Raw genomic sequence first — 26,751 nt, forward strand, 5'->3', positions numbered from 1 at the left:
AGAACCATATGACTATGGACAAGTCTCACTATATATGACTCATATTTTGGGGGCTTAATTGCAGCAATAAGGTACTCAGATTTGGTTTGGATGGGGGTGTGCCGCTGAAGCCTAGAAACCCCTACCCATTTAGGGTCTCATTTTTGTGGATTTTTCACAAAGTAAAGCCCGTTTTTTGCAATTTTTTCTGGTTTTTGCCAAGCAAAAACCCGAACTTTTTTTGAAAATTTTGAAAAACAAATTCATGTTTACGGATATTTTTTGTTAAAAATGGAACCCATAGGCCCGAATTCACAAAGGAGGTTTAGATTTAACCCAGGCTAAATCGCGTCATAATACGTCATAACCCCGAGCTTTAGACCATGGGTCATTATTTTGGTATTCACAAAGGAAGTTTAGATTTAACCCAGGCTAAATCGCGTCATATTACGTCATATTTTTAACCTGCTCAGAAGGGTGGTTTAAAACAGCGGACTAAATCTAACCCACGGTTTAACGCGTCATATGACGTCATACCAGCGAGCTTTGGCTTTTAGCGCAGACGATCGTACAAATTTTGTTGACAAATTTGTGGTGAAACAAAGTGAATATACCTTCACAAAGTTGCTGTTTTTTCAACTTTGATAGCCTACATTGTAAGTATTTTTAGTTATTCACAACATATTTGTACCATATTCTCAGTTCTGCTACAATGGAAGCCCAATTGAACATGATTTATGTGCGTAAAAAGTGCACGAATAATAATCTTCATCGTAAGTTGCACAGCCTTTGCGAACATTGTCGCAGAACCTAACGCAGCTCGGACCCATGCGTGTGTATTTGTGTTGTGTTGTTTATGTAATCCTGCGAGGCAAGGCAATTTCGCAATAACTGCGAATGTGCCAGCTAACAATACGAAATTAGTTATAACTTCACACAATTGTAATCATGACATTTGAGACATTCCTGGCCTGGGGGGGGGGGGGTAGCGACAGTTTCATTTGTATTTTCTGCTCTGCTGATGCTGCTTCTCATCTGACTAACTAACGGAGGAGAACGAAAAATGCCGAAATGAAAATGAAAATTCTTCCACGCTGATGTCTAGTCTAGATCTAGGCCTACTATATACAGAGGCCTGGTCTAGACCTAGATCTAGACTAGTCTCTAGTACTACTAGTCCTATACAGTATACTGACACTCAGTACTGACTGAATAAGACTTGAGCTTGAGCTCGAAGTCGGTGGCAGTGAGAAACGCAAACACGACGTGGGCCTAGGCTAGATGATAGATCTAGTAGGCCTAGGCCTACGGCCTAGATCATGAGATAGGTCTAGTACTAGACCCTAGATCTATCTAGATCTAGGTCTAGTCCTCAGTCTCAAGAAATTAGTCAAAGCACGCCAAACCATGGCATGAATTAATAAAAAGTATTTTGTAAATTATTGTAAAAGATGCAGATCTAGATCTAACTTTAGATCTAGATCTAGATCTAGAGGTGTAGAATCTAGAATCTAACTGTTAGACCTAGATCTAGATCTAGGCTAGAGGTCTAGTCTATTCTAGACTCTAGATTTAGAAATTGAAATGGAATAAAATATTTTTCAAAATAGGTCTAGATCTAGACCTAAGTTAGACCTAGACTCTAGATCTAGATCTAGTCTAGATCTAGGTCTAGTCTAGTACTCTAGACTTTCTAGATCTAGAACTAGACTAGTAGACCTAGGCCGTAGGGTCTAGGCCTACCGGTATAGGGTCTAGACCTCAGGCTCTAGATCTAGAATCTAGTCTAGTCTATGTGGTCTAGACCTTTCTAACGTAAACCTAGACCTAGGCCTACTTTTCATAAATTCATGCCAAGCCCGCGCCGATGGTTTGTTGTGTTGTGTCTTGAGAAGTTGAGTGTTTGCGTGTCTCACCGTCACTGAGTTCGAGCACAAGTCTGAGCTGAATGAGAGGTACTTTGTCTTTAGGCCCATCTAGACTAGATCTAGACTAGACTCTAGTCTAGTACTGACTGTCGAATGTCTCTACACTCAACTCCTACAAATTTATACTTCATCATGATCATGTCTAGGCCTAGACTAGACCGAAAGCTTCAGTCTCTATACCGTCGGTTGTTCCACTGAGACTAGACTCTACGTCTGGCTCCACTAGACCTCCGGTTATAGATAACCGGAGGTCTAGTGGAGCCAGACACCGGAGGTCTAGTGGAGCCAGACGTAGTCTCAGTGGAACAACCGACGGTATAGATCTAGAGACTGAAGCTTTCGGTCTAGATCTAGTCTAGGCCTAGAGTCTACATCAATACATTGTTGTACTTGAATTTTGAAGCAAGTTTAAAATCTGTGCAAGCAAATAGCCAATAAATCAATGTGTGTTCTTCCTAATCTACATGTAATCTTAGTCAAATTCAACCTTTCACATGGGACATCTAATGCTAATTTACATGTAGATCTACATGTATCTAATTTCACATTTTATCAAGCATGAGTAGATTTTGAACAAAACATTACAGGAACTGGCCCCTACGTTCTTATGGAGGTTCAGTGACATCATCTTTCCTAATTACCCAATAGTATGAATCAATAGCACTCATTTCTTTAATGCAATCAAAGTATCGTTAATATTTTTTTTAGAGTTTGCAAAAGCTATTCAAAATCAGATTGTCTACAATACAAAGAATGCAAAACATGTAATATCATAGGATTTATTTGATAAACAATGAATGATATTTTTTCATTTCATGTTCTAATTTTAATTCACTTTTTTCTATTTTGTTGTGACAGAGACAGCATGGCTGAATATATTCACCATCTCCGCCAGCTTGATCGGAACAGAGAGTTGATAGGCAGACCTCAGAGAGGCCTTCGTGACCCATGAACCCTTTTGAAGTGTATGATGATGAGTCATTTTGGACCAGGTACTGGTTTTCCAAAGAGACAGCGCTCTACCTCATCAACTTGGTGGATGAAGAGCTGAGGAGGACGACAGACAGAAACGACCCAATACCTATACAGGTAGTGACAGCACTTCGATTCTATGCTGTTGGTGAGTAATTTACCTTATTTAGTATTTAGTAAATTTCTATTTAATCTGGGCTGAGCGAAAAAGTAAAAGGGTAAAATTGCGGGTACCATGTTTTGCGGGAGGTTTTTTCATAAACCGGGAGTTTCTACATCAAAACGGGAGGAAGTGCGTGGTGGCGTGAGACTCCCTCTAAATGCAAGAGAGTTGACTGCCCTGATTTAATTAAAAATCTATTCTACAATTTTAAGGACATTAAACATTTCTCAGTTTGAGAATTTGATCTGGCCATGTAACTTGTAAGAAATTGTACTAGTTTTTATTTCACTAAAAGGATTTTTTTTTTACAGGGTCATTCCAAAAGATGCATGGTGATGAGGCACAACTTTCACAGTCTTCTGTATGCAGAGTCATCAAAGATGTGTCAGAAGCGTTTGCAAGAAGAAGGAAACAATTTATGAAGTTCCCAACATCAAGAGAAGAAGTAGAAGCAACACAGCAGCAGTTCTACCAATACTGCAGGTTGCCAGGTTTTCTAGGTGCAATTGATAGGACTCATGTCTACATCAGGAGTCCTGGTGGAGATCAAGCCCTGTATTAGATACTCTATTAATGAAATGAAAATGTTCCCTTTTTTGGGAGATGCTCCCCATTTACTTTTAATCCAATTAATTAAATGACCGATATGGAATTGGTTCACCCTTTAGTTTCTCTGAACGAAACGTACACCCATGCAGTACTGTGGTCTGAAACAATTAGACCGTATGATTTGAAATCTAATGGTTGATATAGTTCCTCCCAAAAACATTTTTGCAAAAGCTACCAACCACTTTGAAAGGGAAATCGTCATCATCTTCATCATCATCAACATCATCACTGAAATCGTTATTTGACTGCTTCATCACCATCGCCACCGACAACATTGCTGTCATCATTATCATCACTGACATCATCATCGACTTCAACATTGTCTTCGTCAATAACCTTGAATACTTGTTTTGATTATCCATATTAAATCGTCAATATTTAAATATAAATTTCTCTTGTTTGATGGTGTGGTTTTTCTTGTGAAATCATTAAGTTAGGAGGTAAATGTTTTACAAGTGAATGACCTACTTTGTGTATCTTGTTTAATTATTAATATACCATTTGCTGTTATCTATTACTTATAATTACCCAGTTCACACCATGAATTAAAATGGATTCAGTATGTTTCACTAAATCCAAACACCCACACAGAGAGAGCAAAAGATAAAGAGAGAGAGATGAAGAAAGAAGGAGAAAGGGTATGTGTGAGAGAGAGAGAGAGGTGGAGAAAAAAGAGAAAGAAAAGGGGTACGAGAGGGATTTAAAAAAACGGAGTTCTAACTAAATAAAAAGATATTTGACAGAGGTGGGGTAGAGAGCTGGTGAAAAAAGAGAGACAACAAACAAAAACAAGGAAGGTGAAAGAGTGAGAAATAGAGACGAAATTTACAAAAAAGTATTTTCTTTTTGTTTAAATCACTATTCCCTTGAGAAATTCAATAAAGCAGAAAAATTAAGAAGAAAAAAATGAACGCCCCCCTAAGAAAAGAATACAGCAAATAAACAAATTCAGAAAAAATTAATGCCCCCCCCCTAAAAAAACAATGCCCCCTCCCCCCTAAGAAAAATTAAAAACAAAATTACCCCCACCCCCAGTAAAGCCCCACCCCTAAGAAAACAATTAATGCCCCCTCCCCCCTATGAAAAATTAAGAACAAAATTAACCCCCCCCCTAAAAAAAAAAACATCCCCTAAGAAAACAATTGATGTCCCCTCCCCCCCCCCCCGAATTAGGCCTAATAATTTTTTATCACATGTCAAGACTGCCTTGTTTTTGCTGTCCTATTTTATATGACCAGTAAGCCCGGTTTTTTCTCAATACATCTATGCATTTTATGCATTAATGCCAGTATTTTCTATCAGATAGTATTTATCGTATAACCTTTCAGCCCTTTCTTTCTACATCATCAACACATTCTGGACTAAACGTCATCGATCGCTTTCGCTGCCTCTACGGAGTCTACGCTATATATAACACGAGTCTACTCTTACTTCGGATTGATTAATTGCTAAACTAAAGTGTGACCTACTCTCTAAAATCATCATAACAATCAACGAAAATGTGATCATATAACTCTAAAATGAACACTACATCATAGAAAATTTTCACTCTGGTATAAGGGTCGTTTACAGAAGTTTTTTGTGGACTCTTCTACGAAAACTGTCGATGTTTAGTGTGTTGTGATGCCCAGCTGATCATATTTATGTCGGACGATTATAGGCCATAAATTAACAACGAGAGTGAGGAATTATTGAGGTAATTTATGCGAAATTCGGTAATATTTTGAGGACATCTGTCAGAGAACTGTTTTAGTATGTGAATAGTGGTTTAAAGTCTTATCTCAACTTAGAATCGGTCGGTTTTCAGTCTCTACTAATTGTAGGCGAAGAGTAATAGCCCAAATACAACTGAATCTGGACTTAGCAGACGACGGTGAACTAGGTGGAGTAACCAAGTGTACTGAGCGCGCATGCTCAGTTCAATGCTTCAATTCTGCGCATGCTCAGTTTATTTTTTTGCTCTCTTAGGCATGCTTAAACCGTGGGTTAAACCGTGGGTTAGATATAGACCATGGGTTATTTAACCCACGCTTTGTGAATACCGAGCGAGGTTTAAACCGTGGGTTAGATTTAGCCTGGGCTAAATAACCCAGGGTTAGATTTAGCCTGGGTTAAATCTAAACCTCCTTTGTGAATTCGGGCCATATTGTTTAGGTTGTAAAAAAAACAACCCATTAGAGCAGCACACACCCGTATATGTGAGTACCAGGCTCGGATCCAGGGGGCCGAGCAAGCCTTGCCCCCCCCCCCACCCCCGCAAAAAAAAGAGAGAGAGAGAGAGAGAGAAGGAAAATAAGGGAAAGGGAACTTAGAGGAGATGAGGAAGGGAAAGAAAGAAGAGGATGAAGAGAAAAGGGGAAAAAGGAGAGGGGGGGGGGGGCGAAAGGTCCTTACCTCCCAGGCTGTTGCCTCCCCCCCCCCCCCCCCCCCATCAACACAAATAGGAGAGAAGGAAGGAAAGGGAAGAAAAAAGGAAAAGAGGAGATAAATGGAATGAAAAAAGAGGAAGAAGATTTAAAAAAAAAGGGGGGGGGGTATCAGTTGCAATTTTAATCAGGGACAAAAAGACAGTCCTTGCCTCTGACTCCCCCCTCCCCGCCCCCGCCAAAAAAAATGAGACAAGAAGGCAAAAGCGAAGGAGGAGAAGAAAAGAAAAGGTGAAAAGAAGGGGGAAATCAGTTGCGATTAATCCCGCCAAAAATGCGTGGACCGGGGGGGGGGGGGGGGGGGGGGGGGGAAGAGAGAAAGAAAAGAAGAATAGTGACCTGCCAGTGTAAAAATAACGAGGTATCAAAATATGCTCATTTGACCGTGATTAAATGCCTAAAACCCCTATGCTTCTTGGGGCTCCGCCCCCTGGACCCACGCCAATTAGTGTCCTGCCAGTGTAAAAAATAAGGTATATTAAATGCTCATCTGACCCTAATTAAATATGCATAAAACCACTAAGCTTTCGGGGTTCTGCCCCCTCGACCCCACCAGGGGGTCTAAGACGGGCCCCTATATGCATATCTGACCGTTATAAAATGCCCATACCCCACTTCCGGGGGATCCGCCCCTTGATCCCCGCCGGGGCTTTGCCCCTAGACCCCACGCCAATTTACGTTATATACGCTCTACCTGATCGTAAATACTTTAGCCTCCCCCATGGCTCCAGCCACTTTGAAAAACATTCAGCGGGGCCTGCATGTAAGAGTGGGGTGATGCAGATTTTTTGTCAAAAAAATGTTTTTGCTCATTACGCCACTGCTGGTCACCATTACGTACCAATATTTGGCTCGCATGATTTCAAATTTGCCCCCCCCCCCCCCCCCCGCTAAATTAACAACTGCCTACCAGGTACTCAGAGAGTATTGCATCTTCTACTGATTAAATCAAAAGATTTCACTGAAATGATCAAGAATCAGTTTAATATAAACCGGAATATATACATTTACATATACATGCACAATATAAATAAAACAGAAATCAAATATGAGAAGGGGCACAAGAGGGGGTAGGTATTCTCGTGCCCATGGATCTCTTTATTTTCTGTCGTTCGACTATAGTCAGAAAGAAGAATGGAAATGGAGATAAAACTGGCTCCATTTAAAAAAAAAAAAAAAAATTGTTTGAACTAAAAGTTTAATTTACGAGACTAATAAAACAACCATCCTAGGAATAAAATGTCAATGTCAACATTGCCATGGTCGTGCTTGGATCGTGGATGTGGTGCGAATTTTGCTTTTTGTTTGTTTTGTTATTTGATTATTATTCAATTTAGCTAAAACATATTTCTGTGATTAAATGAATTTAATAATATGGAGGTGTTAGTGTTTAAACCGTGTGTAGCCTTGTTTCTTCTTATTACGTTACTTCAAATAGATCACCAGTTTCATCTCACTACTGACATAAAATTACAGACACGGGACTGGGCAATATTCTCTGTCTCTGGGCTTCTTCGATGAGTGGAATAATAAGACTAACATCATGGCCAAGGCCAAGCATATAGTGTGTGCCATGTCCGGAGGTGTGGATAGCAGTGTTGCAGCATGGATTTCGAAAAGCAAAGGTAAGTTTTATAAACAAATTTATCATTTATTCAAAAAGTTTCATGACCATTTTTTTCTCAAAATGAAATGGAGATTTTAAATTTTAAATCTATTAAAATAAATAAAAATTAAAAGCAAGTCAATTCCTAGTCATTATTCTTAGTGAGATTGTGATGATATCTGCTCTGGTATCTTTGATGTATGCTGCTAACAATGAGACTCCTCATCCCGTCTCTCCTAGCTCCTCTCCTCGCTCCTCTCCTCTCTCCTCTCCTCTCTCCTCTCTCCTCTCTCCTCCTCTCCCCCTCTCCCCTTTCCCTTCTCCTCTCTCTCCTCTCCTCTCCTCTCCTCTCCTCTCGATCTCCTCTCCTCTGGATCTCCTCTCCTCTGGATCTCCTCTCCTCTCTTCTCCTCTCTTCTCCTCTCGATCTCCTCTTGATCTCCTCTCCCCTCCTCTCCTCTGATCTGGATCTCCTCTCCTCTCGTTCTTGTCTCCTCTCGTTCTCCTCTCCTCTCGTTCTCCTCTCCTCTCCCCTCTCCTCTCTCCTCCTCTCCCCTCTCCTCTCTCTCCTCTCCTCTCCTCTCCTCTCCTCTCCTCTTGATCTCCTCTTGATCTCCTCTCCTCTCCTCTCGTTCTCCTTTCCTCTCGTTCTCCTTTCCTCTCGTTCTCCTTTCCTCTCGTTCTCTCCTCCTCTCCCCTCTCCTCCTCTCCCCTCTCCTCTCTTCACTCTCCACTCTCCTCTCCTCTCCTCTCCTCTCCTCTTGATCTCCTCTCCTCTCCTCTCGATCTCCTCTCCTAGTCTCCTCCCTCCTCTCGATCTCCTTTCCTCTCCTCACGATCTCCTCTCCTCTCCTCTCTCCTCTCCTCTCTCCTCTCCTCCTCTCCTCTCGATCTCCTCTCGATCTCCTCTCGATCTCCTCTCCTCTCCTCTCCTCTCCTCTCCTCTCCTCTCCTCTCGATCTCCTCTCCTCTCCTCTCCTCTCCTCTCCTCTCCACTCCACTCCTCGTCCACTTAATTATCTTCTGTTTATGTCTCTTGTTTTCCCAATCTCTCTCATATATTGCTTTGCCAAGGATTCAGAGTGACGGGCCTATTCATGCGTAACTGGGATGTGCTGGATGAGACTGGGGTGTGTACAGCGGACAGAGATTGCGAGGATGCCCAGAATGCATGTGAGATTCTTAAAATCCCCTTCCATCAAGTCAACTTTGTTCAGGAATACTGGCATGATGTGTTCAGGTAGGAAAGGTCAATGTCTTTAATATACACCTTAGAATCTCCAGTAAAAATTGATATCCAGAAAGCTTATGTGACAAGCAGGGCCACAAGCAGGGCCACAGGGTCTAGCGCGCGCATGAACAGCCTCCTAGAACTAATCCAGCTGAGTCTAAAAGTTAGTTGATTATATCATGATCGTCATAATCACATCAATGATCAGATATTTGTGAGTGTCAAGTCAGTACTTCTTGCTCAGATCATCAGAAACTTTTGGAGGGTGAATTTGATAAAAAAATAGTTTTAAGCTCAGAATTCAAACACTCTGTGATTGGTTTGAGATCACTACCAGTATTATTTTACTTTTATCTTCATTTTAAATAGTGAGAAAATAAGCCCTGTATATTTATGTAAATATCTACTGCATAATACAGTTCAGAATTTGATCAGGTCCGATTCTCTCAAGATGCCACTCCATTTACAGAACTCAAGATATGATTGGAATGACAACATTTCATTTTTTAGATCTGTAATTCATTTCTATGAATTTGTTTGCTATAATCTTAGCAATCCATTAGCAGATTAGTGGTCAGTTATTTCAAAATATTCATCTTAATTTCTCCCAATGCAGCAAATTTCTTAGGCAATACCAACAAGGCTTCACACCGAATCCAGATATTTTGTGCAATAAATACATCAAGTTTGACAAATTCCTGGACCATGCAATGACAAAGTTTGATGCAGATGGATTAGCTACAGGACATTATGCTCAGAGAAGTATAGGCGAACAGTTTCTTTATGACAAGGATTCTGCTTCTAAAGGTATACATGAGATTAACTGCTTCCTTGGTGTACTTACATCTGTTTATTCTACATCTGTCAAATCAGTTTAAAATCTTGAAAATAATGTGGTCAATCTTCAGATGTCTTGTCATTTGAGCTCCATTATCATTTAGGCTTGACACAGAGATACCTTTTCTCTTGAATTTTGTCTAATATTGTTAAACTATTTTGGACAGAAAAGTAATTAAAAGTTATTGGCTTGATTGATTATACCAAGTTTTTACCATTATATGCTCAAATTCATGGATTGAATGAAAACGAAATTAAAAAATTGATCCATACTCGGCTTTTGTCATAGATGGAAAAAATTGCTAATTTTATCTTTATTTTGTTTATAAATGTATGTTCATTCAGCAGCTTTAGTATTCTGAAGGTGTAAGAAGAAGGTGCCAAGAAAATGAATAATTTCAAACAAAATTTGAAAATAATTGACTGTAGGACACTAGGACTGATATGATATCCTATTACAACTATATAGAATATAATAGCATCTGTGTTTCCCTTCAGGAGTGAAACTTTTGAAAGCAGCTGATAGCTGGAAAGACCAGACATTCTTCCTCTCACAAATCACCCAGAATGCATTAGGGAAGACACTCTTCCCAGTGGGTCATCTGACCAAGGACGTAGTGAAGCGTATCGCTCATGAGGTTGGACTAAAGAGGGCTGCACAAAGGAAAGAGGTAATCATGAAAACTTGAAATATCAAAAGAAAAAGGAAATCTATGTTTGTGTACTTGCACAATTATAAATTAATGGAGAAAATAATTTACAGAGTCAATCCTGTTCAAGATGGTCCCATGTAGGAAATTTCCATTTTCTCTCTAGAAATTTGATTCATGTAAATCTTTCGTAGATGGCTAGGGAGGATGAGAAATAGAATTTGTTTGTTGAGAGCCAGGAGGGAGGTCATGACATCACATCAGATCTTCTGGCTCTCAGCAATGGACTTTATACTTCTTACATTTGTACATAAATCATTGGCCTTTATTCATCTTTACATTCTGAAGCATCCAATACTTCAAAGAGGGCAACTAGATATTGTAGGTGAAGTTAAAGAGGGATTAATTGATATTCAACTGTAGAATGTTAGATTGCACTTTATATAGCTATTATATTTTAACTATATACTTATGTTCTTTCATTACAGAGTATGGGAATATGTTTTATCGGAAGAAGACATTTTCCAACTTTTATCAAGGAGGTAGGTATTTCACTTTAAATTTATTCATTTACCAATAACAGGTATATTAAGTCCCTTTAGTATAAAATCAAACAATCAAAGATGTTAACATTGAGCACCGTGTTGAAATAAATTCTTAATTGCTTATAATACAGGTCAGATGATTGGACCAGCAACATTTTCAATCACCAAGACTTTTTAGAATACACAGTCATTAAAAGTAGTGTTTGACACTCTTTTATGATAATTAGCTTGGTATTTATTTTTGTCTAAACCTAATATATTTGTAGTTGTAAAAATTAAGTGCAATTTTATTTCTGTATTATCCCTCATTACCAATACTTAATATTACCTGGAAGCAGTCTACATTCAAACCACTTCATATGCTTTGTGTGTACTGGTATATACGTAGCATTGTTTAAAGATAACAGAAATGAGCAAAGTTCTTATGTTTTCTTCACCAATTATTGTTATCTGTTTCCATTATTGACAGTATCTTGAGCCCAAACAAGGATCTTTCATTTCTGTAGAGGATAATAAAACAGTAGGTGAACATCAAGGTAAATCAACATTCTCTATCTCTCAACAACTTTGTGAATAATTAAAGGTTTCTTTCTCTTAAGTACAGATAAATGTTGGAGAGTTATTGTCTGTGGATATCCCTTTCATTTGAATTTAAATGTATGAATAATTGAATACATTTATGACATGCATCTCATGAGAGAGAGAGAGAGAGAGAGAGAGAGAGAGAGAGAGAGAGAGAGGATTTTGCAGACATTTGAGTTTAATTCCCATTGGGAATTCCTTCTTCATGGCACAAGACAATTTAATTCATATTTTCTCCATAAAACGTATGAATCTTGATAATATTTCCCCCTCTATCGACAGGTCATTTCTTATTCACTCTTGGTCAAGGAGCCAACATCGGTGGAATGAAGGAAAGGTGGTTTGTGGTGGACAAGGATGCTGAGAATAATACCGTCTTTGTGGTAAGATTTGCCTCTACAATAAATCGTGAAAAATATGGAAACATGAAAACATTGCATGGAAAATATACGGGAGTCTATGAAGGCCAACGCAATCTTATGATCTGTCAATGACTGCATTTTAAAAGCAACTGGAATGAGATTACGTATGGAGTTTCAAACTTGTAGATTTAATGTTTCTGAGGTTTAGAATGGGTAAATGAGTAACAATAGTGTCATTTATGTGATATTGTAATGTTCTTCCAGTTACAAGAAAAACTCAAATTTGCGACCAGTTGGTTCCAGTTTTTCGACTGGTATGGTGTTACTATTATTTTTTGATGATTGGCTCTTGTTGAATAAAACAGCTTGATCTTTTATCGTGATATATTGCTGATTGATTCTTGTATGTAATTCCAAACTGAGCTTCATGATATACATTTAAAGGTATGACATAGAAATTAGATGACCCGACATTACTAATGGTGACATTTGCTTCAGACTTTATTTCATTACAGATAAAGAAATGAGTAAGTAAGTGGGGTTTTAGCATTTTGGTTAAGAGTTTGAGTCAGAGGTCGCTATGTTTAGTTCAGGGTTGAAGTTTGGAATTCAGATAGTGTAGGAAATTGACCATTGAAAAGTTCTAGAACCCCAAATTATAGTGAAAGCTTTATAGTGAAAGCTATATCTTTAAGACCCTATCTTCTTTGGTTGTTCAGGCACCTACTACCCATCACCCAGCCCTGTTCCATGAAACCTTGATGACTGGACCAGTCCACTGGATCCATCAGCCACCTAGAGAACTCCTGGAGGATCAGATGATGGATTGTGATTTCAGATTCCAACATGTTCATGGTCTCAGTAAGTAGAATGGAGGCATTCATTTACATTTGCCACTCTTAACCCAGGTTTAATGAATATTGATCTGGTAGGAAGTTACTGGTTATGTACTTTCATGATTGAGGGCTGCACTTTGAGCAACTTCTGTAGTAGATGTGTGTGCAATATAATTTGTTTTAAATTACATATCCCTATTGGCTATTTTCCTTCAGAAACTGGAAAGAGTCCTGTTTTTTTAATTTTAAAATTTAAAGTTATGGTCTAGTTTTATTGCTCATGATCGTCTGCTGAATTTGTCTACTGAGCCTATTCTCAACATTTGTAGTATTTTCATGAAATAGATAGGACTAATATTCTACATGCTCTTTCTTTCAGCAAAATGTACCTTGACCTTGAGTTCCATGGGCTCTGTTATTGTTTCTCTCAGTAAACCAATGAGGGCGCTAACACCAGGCCAGGTATGTGACAAGGAAATCTTCCCATATTGAAGTGGTGTATCGCAAACTAATGCATTCATTTTTTTCCATTTTAGTTCCTGATATTCACTAGTTTAAAACTTCTTTTTAAAATAATTCTTTGCATGATTTAAATCAATCCTAAAAAGATATACATTTGGTTGTCACAACTCACAGGTGGGTGTATACATTTTGTGATTGCCATTATTCAGTTGCTTTTCAAGAGAATGGAATTTGATGAAAAGGATGTTTGATGTGTGATACATAACATGTTTTGACAATACACATGACTTTTAATCATACATGTACTTTCATCTTTGTTTCAGTATGCTGTGTTCTACCTGGGCGATGAATGCCTAGGCAGTGCCGTCATCATGAAACGAGGTCCGTCGCTCTACGAGATGAACTGGAAGAAATACCAGAGTGGAGAATGGAAAACAGAATGGCTCAGCAGTTGATGACATGATCAAACTAGGAATATCACACTCATAGATGAACTGGATGAAATACCAGAGTGGAGAGTGGAAGACAGGATGATTTGGAAGATGTGGATATCATGAAACAAAGATCATCTCTAACAAGATGACTTACATAGGAGAAATACTAAAGTAGACAGTTGAAAACAGAAAGGCTTGAGACTTGATGACATCATGAATGAGGATCATCACTCTACAAGATGAACTGGAAGAAACAGCAGAGTGGAGAATGAAAGTCAGAGTGTTTGGAATGATGACATCATGAAAGAGAGAACTTCTCTCTATGAGATTAACTGTAAGAAATACCAGCGGAGAATGGGAGACAGAATTGATAGGAATTTCATTTAGTACATGTACATGTATCTATGTATTACATGATACTCTGCATTTCACAGTGCTTTATAAGGTCCTGTAAAATTTGATTGTACATGTACGTGTATTTTTAAACTAACTTCTATCCAAACGATGTGAGAGGTCTTGAACAAAATCAAAAACTGTCTTCACTATAAAGAGTTTATTTATGCAAAATATGGAGTTCAAACCTCAGAATTATTTGTGTCCGCTGTCTATGAAGTATGAATGAGAGAAATGTGTGAACAAAAGTTGAAGAGGCAGTGTGAGACAGAGATAAACTCGCCAATTCGGAAAACACAACCACTAGTAATTTCCTCTTTCTCTATGTCTGTCTTTAAGTTCCTCAAATCTTATGATATCTTTCATGTTTCATTCCTGATACTATGCTTTGCTGGCCCCTGCCACTCTCTCTTTCTCGCTCTTTGCCGATTATCGGTATACATCTTATCTTTAGTTCATCTCACTGATACTTTTACTATATCTCTCATCATCGACTCTTCTTGAACTACCATTCAGTAATCTTATCTTGCTCTCCCTTTCTCTCTGATTCTATGTCAAATTTATTGTTCGACTTTGGATAATCTCTCACCATTCTTCCCAGTCTTCTGGAGGATCTGATATTGACAAAATTTCAAACATAGTTATTTATTGTTTAACTTCTTCGGTGATATAAAGTGCATTATTATCAACACTTCTCTATCTTCTGATGCTCTTTTGATGCTCTTCCATACCTCTCAACCTTCAACTTACTAATTAGTTGAACCCTCTTTCTCTCCCACTCTGTTTTTTCCCTACACGGCCGACTCTTTCACTCTCTCTAATGATGTCTCCTTTACCGTCAATTCCATATCATTTCATATAGTACTTATCCTGTCAATCAAACACAATTTGAAAACATGTTGAGCATACTCCAAACTATGTGGTTTAAAAATACACATTAGGTAGCAATATTTAATTAGCGATGATACATAAAGTGTACACTTTATAAAACAAATATACTTGGCACCAAAATAAATGATTTTTGAAAATTTTGACTAGTTTTGACATACCGGTACTGATGTTTCAAACTACCGGTAAGTATCAACTTCTACACTGGTATGGAGGATGGGCAAATCCATGGTAATTGATTATTTGCTGTTCCATATGTTAATACAAATAAGAACAAGGGAAACGCTCTCGGCGGTCTCGCCTGCATTACGCAATTCAATATTATGAAAAATTGAGGTTGGGACATTATTCATAGACAGAGTGGTCCATTAGCAGCCCCCCCCCCCCTCCCCCCAATTAAATCCTCTGAATATATTCAGCATTTTGAAGTAAATATTGACCAAGAGTCATCGGAAGAATTATTTACTATAATTTGTACCAAGATTAATAACTTTGATGGAATATGAAAAATTAACAACAATTGATTGATTTATCCTCACATACTGACCTAAAATGACCTTTGACCTTGACTTTGAGACCTGGAATTTGTGCCATAAGATTTGTGATACTTGATAATCCTTGTGTACAAGTTTCATGGAATTTGAACAAACACTATTGAAATTATGCTAAAAATTCAAAATTTTGTTTGATGTTGATGCCACAAAACAGTCTAAGTTTTTTGACCTGAAATGACCTTTGACCTTAACTTAGTGACCTGAAATTCTACTCACATGATTGGGGATACTTGATAACCCTTTAGTGTAAGTCTCATTGAATAAGAACTTATACTTTTTAAAATTATATTACAAATTCAAAAAACTTAACCTGAGGTTAAGTTTTTGATGATGATGCCACAACATAGTCTAAGTCTGTTGACCTGAAATGACCTTTGACCTTGATTTTGTGACCTGAAATTCTACCCACATAATTGGGAATACTTGATAACCCTATAGTCCAAGTTTCATTGAATGAGAACTTATACTATCAAAATAATACTACAAATTCAAAAACTTAACCTTAGGTTAAGTTTTTGATGTTGACGCTGCCACCAGAAAAGCGGCGCCTATGTCTCGCTTTTTGCTACGCAGGCGAGACAAAAATGAAGTCCAAGATGAATAGTAACAGGAAATAAAATTGTTCAGTCGAACCAAATTATGAGGAGCTCTGATATAGGAGGTATCTGTTATAACAAGGCTGGTTCCAACTCTTTATATTATTATTTTTTACCCTGATATAACAAGATTCTTAATATAACAAGGTAATTTCTTTGGTCCCAATTGTTACAACGAGAATCCACTGTAAAGTGTAAATGCTATTTTTTTCTCATTTTGTATGATACAAGCTCTAGTCATATTAATGTCAACTTAATGGAAAGAAAGAAATGATTTTGGTAACTCACAGGACATAATACCTTTTCTGCCCAAATTTAAATAGTATGTATCATATGTGATTATGTAATTCAGTCTAAATCATTTTTTTGTCTTGTTTTGTTATACAGTTGCCCATTGAGTTCTTTTCCTCACAGGATAGTATTTGAGGAATCTATCCAGAAGTTCAACCCTTTTAAGTGCTGTCGGCATCAAATCCTTTCTGAATTTCAAACTTGTATTGAATGTTTGGACGAAGACATTGTCCTCTTCTTTGAAATTCAGAATCATAAAGATTGATCCTATACCACTGGTTGTATCAAGATGAAATCTAAAACACTACAACAGGGAACCATAATGTTACCTAGTGATATAATGATATTCATTTCAGATATAACTTTTGAAACCGGTTGGCTTTGGATTGAAGAGCGTCTTTGGAATTTCTTCAACGAGCACTCTCTCCTCTGCATGAAAGTTTGTGCATCAATATTCCATTTCCATAAAGCTATGTCTTATCACCTTCATTACATCCTACATCATCCGACAACTCTCCCGGCATCACTTCAATCAATGTCCTTCCATCTTTAGGCTTCTTTCCTTTACCAGGTAGCTTGAGTTCTGAGAGGGTAGCATCTCCTAAATCTGACTTGTCATATTTCAGTCCTACACGGTTGTCCTCGTCACTGTCACTCTCATCTTCTTCACTTTCCTCCTCCTCCTCGTCATCTGAATTTTCATCATGTGCACACAAGGCAAGGTTCTGGATAAGTAAAAGACAGAAAATAACAAGCATTAGATTGGATCTACTATCTACCTGTACTACCAAAATAATTCATGGGCCACTTCCGATAGTCTACCAAGGATGTAGTTCACAAGTCTGCACCAATTACATCGTAATGAACAAATTCCAACTTGATAGTTGATACCCCAAAAAATGATATGCTTAGTGATGAAATACATAGGTATAAGTGTACAAGACAGCTGAACACTTAGTGCAGTTATCTTTAAATAAGAGATACACTTCAAAGCTAGTTTTCTTGGTTCTCTCAAACTCTAGGAGAAATACACATATCAATTAAACAATAAATCAACAATATTTTGTGAACAATTGGTCAAACATTAACATGTCTTTGGAGAGGGGAGTATTCTTTTCAATCGTCACCCTCTCTCTAACATCTCTTCTCCCTATTTTTTGAAATTTATATTGATTATTCACAAATATCTGATTGAAATTTAATTCATCACATTTAAATTATAACACTTAATTTACTGGTTGCTTTTAGATTGCCAGTGACCGTCTTAAAATGAACTTAATGGTATAGACCAGTTCTGGTCATGCGATTGCATTGTGAAAGAAACGTTGTGGAATCGATCAGAAAAGGTTGACCATCTAGCATATAAGTATTGGTGTGTACTGCAAGTTTTTGGAATCATCAAAATGATAAGAAATTTGGCCCAGTCTTGGTAAAGTTTCGAGCACTGTACACAGAAAGATGTATATGGGACTACCCTATATCTATCCAGTCCGGATAGATATAATAATTTACCAAATAAATATCAATTAGTAGGCGGTTTCCTAGCAAATGTTTATCATCACGTATTAGTCAAAACATAGTCTTTCACATGATTGGTAATAACAGCTTCCATTTCATTTCTTGAGAGGGGGGCGTTTCCAGAACTGGTCTTCACCTTTAACTGCATGCATAATGATGAATAATAACATTTTGTCTATGTAAAGTATGTTTCTCTTTTAAAATACATCAAAGCCCTGAATACAGTTATAGTGCAATACTGCAGTTATTCAGAATATATACCATTTCAATGATGGGTCCTTCACAATCATCAACATTTTCAATGTCTAGGTCCTCCATGGCACCATCCGCTATCTTCTCTTCAAGCTGCTTGTTGGCCACCTCCATTTGTGGTAAAAAAGACTTCACTCTGCCCAGTACTGTAATACCAATAGATTACAACAAATACAAGGTCTTCATTAGTTATAACAAATTGTATAATTATACTTGGATAGCTTTGGTGGCTGGTGCAATGAGTTTGTATTTTAAACTCAATTGTCATGCAAATACAACAGGAGAGAGAGAGCATAATGTAATAGAAAAGGGAGATAGAAAAGGGAGATAGAAAAGGGAGATAGAAAAGGGAGATGGAGAAGGAGAAAAGACAAAAAAGAAGAAGAAGGAGAAGACAATTCAATTAAATATTAGCTTGCCATGGTTCAATTGTTGTGTAATGTTTCAGTAAATTATGACAGGTGATCATGACTAGAGTAGAGTAGAGTGGAGAGTGAGATGAAAATCCCAAGTGGTTTCTAAAATTAATGATAGACTTTGGCTTAATGGGAATGTTATTATTTTGGCTATGTCTAGTAGTAGTATTAAGCCACCATAGCCATGATTTCCTTTCAAAATTAAAAGTCCTAAGATGTTCTGTATATGAGCTGGCTAAATCAAATTTCTAGAGTGTCTTGCATTAGAAGTGTATGGTGAACAGCCCACATAAAATTAACAATTTTGTGATTAAAAACAAGATTTTGCGAAAGTGTCACCAAAAATGAAATTTAAAATCACACTGTAAATTAAAAAAAAACCTACCTGATGAAGGCCCCATCTTGAATGGTTTACTTTTCTTGATCAGTAAGGAATCTGTAGGATATGAACCACAAAAAATGTAAAAATCATGATATTAGAAGCTCGAACCAGTAGTGGCGCTGGTCCGAGAATAAAGATCGTCTTCGTAAACGCGGACAGACGCGTCCTGAAAAATCAGGATCGTCCGCATTTTCATGTATCAGATCCTCATGATCATTACGGTAGATAACTTCACACAGGCGCGCTCGTCTGCAACCCACCATCAGCATGCACTTGTATTGTGCAATGGTTTGCCATGAAACCTGTGAAAAAGTGTATACTAATATCAACATTTTTCCGAAAAATACTCCAAAAATAACAAGAAAAATTTACACGAAACAGGTAATAAACATAACAAATTTTAACTCATGTTCTTTATAATTATATAAACATTCGATGAATATTTACTTCATTTTGGGTATGTTTTAGTGGAATATCTCCACGCCTGAGTTACGGATCAAAAATGGACACGAAAGTACACTAGGCCAGGATCACATCACCATCACATCACATCACGTTGGATCGAGCTACAGCCCGAGATCAGTAGCGGTCAGCGCACAGCGAACACCGGAGGATCCCTGGCGCTGGCCTGGTGTTAAAGTGAGACCGGTAAAAAATTTCCTCCCAGTATCGGTATTATAATTTTTAAATCTTGAGTTAGCCACTCAAGCTCAAGCACTTACCCTGAATATTTTTCTCCCCAATATTGAGTAGTTCTTGTGAAGGATTCATCTTCTAAATAAATTGACCCTATATGGATAATGGATGATTCAAAGTCAATTTTTTACAGCTTTCAGGATCAGGATCACGTACGGTGCCACGCGATATTGTGGGTGAAGCTTTTCTTCACACACCTAATCGGAGATGAAGGTAGCCCATCAACGTTCACCAATGTGTAAAAATTGCCAATTTGGTGAATGGTAAGGATCGCATTGTACAACCGCTTGCACGCAATATAATGCTTTGTGTATCCTCCAGGCGTCAGCGCAGTGATTGCTGATTTACAACCAGGAGACGGATGGATATAGTATGGAAGAGGAGGATGGAGGGGGGGGGGTAAAAGTCAAAGAACGGAGGCCGCATGTAGAGCAGTTTTAATCTTTTAATTTAGAATCGCCATCCCTGATAAGCAAGCGTATATATGCCTACATTATATTCTTCTTTTGACTTTAGGCTTTACGGCCATCATTAGCAAGCCATATACATTTTCTATCGGGAAAAAAGGGCGTATAATATCAACTCTTACCTAATTACAGAAAGTGATTTCACCGTCATGCACTTATTTCTATACGTATCTAATTTTTCATCATCTCGATCATCATAATTATACGAGGGCAGCTCTTCATCACCCTAGCGTGTTGTACATTGTCTATGGATAAAGTGGGATATTAATTCTTCACCACCCTTCGCTAACTTTTCACCACCCTAGCGCCATGTACATTGTCTATGGATAAAGTGTAATATTAATTCTTCACCACCCTTCGCTAACTTTTCACCACCCTATAGCGCCATGTACATTGTCTATGGATAAAGTGGAATATTAACTCTTCACCACCCTTCGCTAACTTTTCACCACCCTATAGCGCCATGTACATTGTCTATGTATAAAGGTTAATATTAACTCTTCACCACCCTTCGCTAACTTTTCACCACCCTATAGCGCCATGTACATTGTCTATGTATAAAGGTTAATATTAATTCTTCACCACCCTTCGCTAACTTTTCACCACCCTAGCGCCATGTACATTGTCTCTGGATAAAGTGGAATATTAATTCTTCACCACCCTTCGCTAACTTTTCACCACCCTAGCGCCATGTACATTGTCTAAGGATAAAGTGGAATATTAACTCTTCACCACCCTTCGCTAACTTTTCACCACCCTAGCGCCATGTACATTGTCTATGTATAAAGTAGAATATTAATTCTTCACCACCCTTCGCTAACTTTTCACCACCCTAGCGCCATGTACATTGTCTCTGTATAAAGTGGAATATTAATTCTTCACCACCCTTCGCTAACTTTTCACCACCCTTTAGCGCCATGTACATTGTCTATGTATAAAGTGGAATATTAATTCTTCACCACCCTTCGCTAACTTTTCACCACCCTTTAGCGCCATGTACATTGTCTATGGATAAAGTGTAATATTAATTCTTCACCACCCTTCGCTAACTTTTCACCACCCTATAGCGCCATGTACATTGTCTATGGATAAAGTGGAATATTAACTCTTCACCACCCTTCGCTAACTTTTCACCACCCTAGCGCCATGTACATTGTCTATGTATAAAGTAGAATATTAATTCTTCACCACCCTTCGCTAACTTTTCACCACCCTAGCGCCATGTACATTGTCTATGGATAAAGTGGAATATTAATTCTTCACCACCCTTCGCTAACTTTTCACCACCCTAGCGCCATGTACATTGTCTCTGGATAAAGTGGAATATTAATTCTTCACCACCCTTCGCTAACTTTTCACCACCCTAGCGCCATGTACATTGTCTAAGGATAAAGTGGAATATTAACTCTTCACCACCCTTCGCTAACTTTTCACCACCCTAGCGCCATGTACATTGTCTATGTATAAAGTAGAATATTAATTCTTCACCACCCTTCGCTAACTTTTCACCACCCTAGCGCCATGTACATTGTCTATGTATAAAGTGGAATATTAATTCTTCACCACCCTTCGCTAACTTTTCACCACCCTTTAGCGCCATGTACATTGTCTATGTATAAAGTGGAATATTAACTCTTCACCACCCTTCGCTAACTTTTCACCACCCTTTAGCGCCATGTACATTGTCTATGGATAAAGTGTAATATTAATTCTTCACCACCCTTCGCTAACTTTTCACCACCCTATAGCGCCATGTACATTGTCTATGGATAAAGTGGAATATTAACTCTTCACCACCCTTCGCTAACTTTTCACCACCCTAGCGCCATGTACATTGTCTATGGATAAAGTGGAATATTAACTCTTCACCACCCTTCGCTAACTTTTCACCACCCTATAGCGCCATGTACATTGTCTATGGATAAAGTGGAATATTAATTCTTCACCACCCTTCGCTAACTTTTCACCACCCTATAGCGCCATGTACATTGTCTATGGATAAAGTGGAATATTAATTCTTCACCACCCTTCGCTAACTTTTCACCACCCTATAGCGCCATGTACATTGTCTATGGATAAAGTGGAATATTAACTCTTCACCACCCTTCGCTAACTTTTCACCACCCTAGCGCCATGTACATTGTCTATGGATAAAGTGGAATATTAACTCTTCACCACCCTTCGCTAACTTTTCACCACCCTAGCGCCATGTACATTGTCTATGTATAAAGTAGAATATTAATTCTTCACCACCCTTCGCTAACTTTTCACCACCCTAGCGCCATGTACATTGTCTATGGATAAAGTGGAATATTAATTCTTCACCACCCTTCGCTAACTTTTCACCACCCTAGCGCCATGTACATTGTCTCTGGATAAAGTGGAATATTAATTCTTCACCACCCTTCGCTAACTTTTCACCACCCTAGCGCCATGTACATTGTCTAAGGATAAAGTGGAATATTAACTCTTCACCACCCTTCGCTAACTTTTCACCACCCTAGCGCCATGTACATTGTCTATGTATAAAGTAGAATATTAATTCTTCACCACCCTTCGCTAACTTTTCACCACCCTAGCGCCATGTACATTGTCTATGTATAAAGTGGAATATTAATTCTTCACCACCCTTCGCTAACTTTTCACCACCCTTTAGCGCCATGTACATTGTCTATGTATAAAGTGGAATATTAACTCTTCACCACCCTTCGCTAACTTTTCACCACCCTTTAGCGCCATGTACATTGTCTATGGATAAAGTGTAATATTAATTCTTCACCACCCTTCGCTAACTTTTCACCACCCTATAGCGCCATGTACATTGTCTATGGATAAAGTGGAATATTAACTCTTCACCACCCTTCGCTAACTTTTCACCACCCTAGCGCCATGTACATTGTCTATGGATAAAGTGGAATATTAACTCTTCACCACCCTTCGCTAACTTTTCACCACCCTATAGCGCCATGTACATTGTCTATGGATAAAGTGGAATATTAATTCTTCACCACCCTTCGCTAACTTTTCACCACCCTATAGCGCCATGTACATTGTCTATGGATAAAGTGGAATATTAATTCTTCACCACCCTTCGCTAACTTTTCACCACCCTATAGCGCCATGTACATTGTCTATGGATAAAGTGGAATATTAACTCTTCACCACCCTTCGCTAACTTTTCACCACCCTAGCGCCATGTACATTGTCTATGGATAAAGTGGAATATTAACTCTTCACCACCCTTCGCTAACTTTTCACCACCCTATAGCGCCATGTACATTGTCTATGGATAAAGTGGAATATTAATTCTTCACCACCCTTCGCTAACTTTTCACCACCCTAGCGTCATGTACATTGTCTATGGATAAAGTGGAATATTAATTCTTCATCACCCTTCGCTAACTTTTCACCACCCTATAGCGCCATGTACATTGTCTATGGATAAAGTGGAATATTAACTCTTCACCACCCTTCGCTAACTTTTCACCACCCTAGCGCCATGTACATTGTCTATGGATAAAGTGGAATATTAATTCTTCACCACCCTTCGCTAACTTTTCACCACCCTATAGCGCCATGTACATTGTCTATGGATAAAGTGGATTATTAACTCTTCACCACCCTTCGTTAACTTTGTACCACCCTAGCGCCATGTACATTGTCTATGGATAAAGTGGAATATTAACTCTTCACCACCCTTCGCTAACTTTTCACCACCCTAGCGCCATGTACATTGTCTATGGATAAAGTGGAATATTAATTCTTCACCACCCTTCGCTAACTTTTCACCACCCTAGCGCCATGTACATTGTCTATGTATAAAGTGGAATATTAATTCTTCACCACCCTTCCCTAACTTTTCACCACCCTAGCGCCAAGGACATTGTCTATGGATAAAGTTGAATATTAACTCTTCACCACCCTTCGCTAACTTTTCACCACCCTATAGCGCCATGTACATTGTCTATGGATAAAGTGGAATATTAACTCTTCACCACCCTTCGCTAACTTTTCACCACCCTATAGCGCCATGTACATTGTCTATGGATAAAGTGGAATATTAACTCTTCACCACCCTTCGCTAACTTTTCACCACCCTAGCGCCATGTACATTGTCTATGGATAAAGTGGAATATTAACTCTTCACCACCCTTCGCTAACTTTTCACCACCCTAGCGCCATGTACATTGTCTATGGATAAAGTGGAATATTAACTCTTCACCACCCTTCGCTAACTTTTCACCACCCTATAGCGCAATGTACATTGTCTATGGATAAAGTGGAATATTAACTCTTCACCACCCTTCGCTAACTTTTCACCACCCTAGCGCCATGTACATTGTCTATGGATAAAGTAGAATATTAATTCTTCACCACCCTTCGCTAACTTTTCACCACCCTAGCGCCATGTACATTGTCTATGTATAAAGTGGAATATTAATTCTTCACCACCCTTCGCTAACTTTTCACCACCCTTTAGCGCCATGTACATTGTCTATGTATAAAGTGGAATATTAACTCTTCACCACCCTTCGCTAACTTTTCACCACCCTTTAGCGCCATGTACATTGTCTATGGATAAAGTGTAATATTAATTCTTCACCACCCTTCGCTAACTTTTCACCACCCTATAGCGCCATGTACATTGTCTATGGATAAAGTGGAATATTAACTCTTCACCACCCTTCGCTAACTTTTCACCACCCTAGCGCCATGTACATTGTCTATGGATAAAGTGGAATATTAACTCTTCACCACCCTTCGCTAACTTTTCACCACCCTATAGCGCCATGTACATTGTCTATGGATAAAGTGGAATATTAATTCTTCACCACCCTTCGCTAACTTTTCACCACCCTATAGCGCCATGTACATTGTCTATGGATAAAGTGGAATATTAATTCTTCACCACCCTTCGCTAACTTTTCACCACCCTATAGCGCCATGTACATTGTCTATGGATAAAGTGGAATATTAACTCTTCACCACCCTTCGCTAACTTTTCACCACCCTAGCGCCATGTACATTGTCTATGGATAAAGTGGAATATTAACTCTTCACCACCCTTCGCTAACTTTTCACCACCCTATAGCGCCATGTACATTGTCTATGGATAAAGTGGAATATTAATTCTTCACCACCCTTCGCTAACTTTTCACCACCCTAGCGTCATGTACATTGTCTATGGATAAAGTGGAATATTAATTCTTCACCACCCTTCGCTAACTTTTCACCACCCTATAGCGCCATGTACATTGTCTATGGATAAAGTGGAATATTAACTCTTCACCACCCTTCGCTAACTTTTCACCACCCTAGCGCCATGTACATTGTCTATGGATAAAGTGGAATATTAATTCTTCACCACCCTTCGCTAACTTTTCACCACCCTATAGCGCCATGTACATTGTCTATGGATAAAGTGGATTATTAACTCTTCACCACCCTTCGTTAACTTTGTACCACCCTAGCGCCATGTACATTGTCTATGGATAAAGTGGAATATTAACTCTTCACCACCCTTCGCTAACTTTTCACCACCCTAGCGCCATGTACATTGTCTATGGATAAAGTGGAATATTAATTCTTCACCACCCTTCGCTAACTTTTCACCACCCTAGCGCCATGTACATTGTCTATGTATAAAGTGGAATATTAATTCTTCACCACCCTTCCCTAACTTTTCACCACCCTAGCGCCAAGGACATTGTCTATGGATAAAGTTGAATATTAACTCTTCACCACCCTTCGCTAACTTTTCACCACCCTATAGCGCCATGTACATTGTCTATGGATAAAGTGGAATATTAACTCTTCACCACCCTTCGCTAACTTTTCACCACCCTATAGCGCCATGTACATTGTCTATGGATAAAGTGGAATATTAACTCTTCACCACCCTTCGCTAACTTTTCACCACCCTAGCGCCATGTACATTGTCTATGGATAAAGTGGAATATTAACTCTTCACCACCCTTCGCTAACTTTTCACCACCCTAGCGCCATGTACATTGTCTATGGATAAAGTGGAATATTAACTCTTCACCACCCTTCGCTAACTTTTCACCACCCTATAGCGCAATGTACATTGTCTATGGATAAAGTGGAATATTAACTCTTCACCACCCTTCGCTAACTTTTCACCACCCTAGCGCCATGTACATTGTCTATGGATAAAGTGGAATATTAACTCTTCACCACCCTTCGCTAACTTTTCACCACCCTAGCGCCATGTACATTGTCTATGGATAAAGTGGAATATTAATTCTTCACCACCCTTCGCTAACTTTTCACCACCCTAGCGCCATGTACATTGTCTATGTATAAAGTGGAATATTAATTCTTCACCACCCTTCGCTAACTTTTCACCACCCTAGCGCCAAGTACATTGTCTATGGATAAAGTGGAATATTAATTCTTCACCACCCTTCGCTAACTTTTCACCACCCTTTAGCGCCATGTACATTGTCTATGTATAAAGTAGAATATTAATTCTTCACCACCCTTCGCTAACTTTTCACCACCCTATAGCGCCATGTACATTGTCTATGGATAAAGTGGAATATTAATTCTTCACCACCCTTCGCTAACTTTTCACCACCCTATAGCGCCATGTACATTGTCTATGGATAAAGTGGAATATTAATTCTTCACCACCCTTCGCTAACTTTTCACC

General features: G+C 38.6%; 3 protein-coding genes across 6 annotated transcripts; 2 read left to right on the forward strand and 1 right to left on the reverse strand.

Annotated features, from left to right (window-relative positions):
* The first annotated feature begins 280 nt into the window (after positions 1–280).
* Positions 281–4,040, forward strand: LOC105444249 (putative nuclease HARBI1). Of its 2 annotated transcripts, XR_004061842.1 has the most exons (3): positions 281–635; positions 2,766–3,027; positions 3,354–4,040. XR_004061842.1 is itself a non-coding variant. In XM_030973134.1 (2 exons), the coding sequence occupies exons 1-2, from the start codon at positions 2,856–2,858 to the stop codon at positions 3,602–3,604; spliced, it is 423 nt and encodes a 140-aa protein (XP_030828994.1). In that variant the 5' UTR covers positions 2,275–2,855; the 3' UTR covers positions 3,605–4,040. The 2 variants fall into 2 exon arrangements, 1 of the variants encoding a protein (XP_030828994.1); XM_030973134.1 differs by lacking the exon at positions 281–635 and having other exon boundaries at positions 2,275–3,027.
* Positions 4,041–7,310: 3,270 nt separating this feature from the next.
* On the forward strand, positions 7,311–14,189 carry LOC100891218 (mitochondrial tRNA-specific 2-thiouridylase 1). Of its 3 annotated transcripts, none has more exons than XM_030973056.1 (11): positions 7,311–7,362; positions 7,516–7,702; positions 8,758–8,923; positions 9,531–9,721; positions 10,250–10,422; positions 10,890–10,943; positions 11,416–11,482; positions 11,811–11,911; positions 12,610–12,751; positions 13,106–13,188; positions 13,512–14,189. In XM_030973056.1, exons 2-11 carry the CDS (start codon positions 7,621–7,623, stop codon positions 13,641–13,643), a joined length of 1,191 nt encoding a protein of 396 aa, XP_030828916.1. In that variant the 5' UTR covers positions 7,311–7,362; positions 7,516–7,620; the 3' UTR covers positions 13,644–14,189. The 3 variants fall into 3 exon arrangements, with proteins under 3 accessions (XP_030828916.1, XP_030828918.1, XP_030828917.1); XM_030973058.1 differs by having other exon boundaries at positions 8,765–8,923; XM_030973057.1 differs by having other exon boundaries at positions 7,314–7,362; positions 7,554–7,702.
* Positions 14,190–15,817: 1,628 nt separating this feature from the next.
* Positions 15,818–19,777, reverse strand: LOC752214 (uncharacterized protein C12orf45 homolog). The gene is made up of 4 exons (XM_001175939.3): positions 19,635–19,777; positions 18,916–18,966; positions 18,124–18,260; positions 15,818–17,069 (listed from the first exon to the last, which is right to left on the reverse strand). Exons 1-4 carry the CDS (start codon positions 19,681–19,683, stop codon positions 16,815–16,817), a joined length of 492 nt encoding a protein of 163 aa, XP_001175939.1. The 5' UTR covers positions 19,684–19,777; the 3' UTR covers positions 15,818–16,814.
* Between the last annotated feature and the right edge of the window lie 6,974 nt (positions 19,778–26,751).

The sequence above is a fragment of the Strongylocentrotus purpuratus genome, unplaced genomic scaffold (assembly GCF_000002235.5).
Source record: "Strongylocentrotus purpuratus isolate Spur 01 unplaced genomic scaffold, Spur_5.0 spur5_scaffold_6, whole genome shotgun sequence".
In the NCBI taxonomy this organism is placed as follows: Eukaryota; Metazoa; Echinodermata; class Echinoidea; order Camarodonta; family Strongylocentrotidae; genus Strongylocentrotus; species Strongylocentrotus purpuratus.

Excerpts from the sequence above, each read along its gene's own strand:
- LOC752214 (XM_001175939.3), bottom strand. The coding sequence starts at position 19,683 with ATGAATCCTTCACAAGAACTACTCAATATTGGGGAGAAAAATATTCAG. Across the intron at positions 18,261-18,915 it reads CAAGATGGGGCCTTCATCAG|TACTGGGCAGAGTGAAGTCT; the intron begins GTAGGTTTTTTT and ends TTGGTATTACAG. Across the intron at positions 17,070-18,123 it reads AAGGACCCATCATTGAAATG|AACCTTGCCTTGTGTGCACA; the intron begins GTATATATTCTG and ends TTACTTATCCAG.
- LOC105444249 (XM_030973134.1), top strand. The coding sequence starts at position 2,856 with ATGAACCCTTTTGAAGTGTATGATGATGAGTCATTTTGGACCAGGTAC. Across the intron at positions 3,028-3,353 it reads ACTTCGATTCTATGCTGTTG|GGTCATTCCAAAAGATGCAT; the intron begins GTGAGTAATTTA and ends TTTTTTTTACAG.
- LOC100891218 (XM_030973056.1), top strand. The coding sequence starts at position 7,621 with ATGGCCAAGGCCAAGCATATAGTGTGTGCCATGTCCGGAGGTGTGGAT. Across the intron at positions 10,423-10,889 it reads GGGCTGCACAAAGGAAAGAG|AGTATGGGAATATGTTTTAT; the intron begins GTAATCATGAAA and ends CTTTCATTACAG. Across the intron at positions 12,752-13,105 it reads CCAACATGTTCATGGTCTCA|CAAAATGTACCTTGACCTTG; the intron begins GTAAGTAGAATG and ends TCTTTCTTTCAG.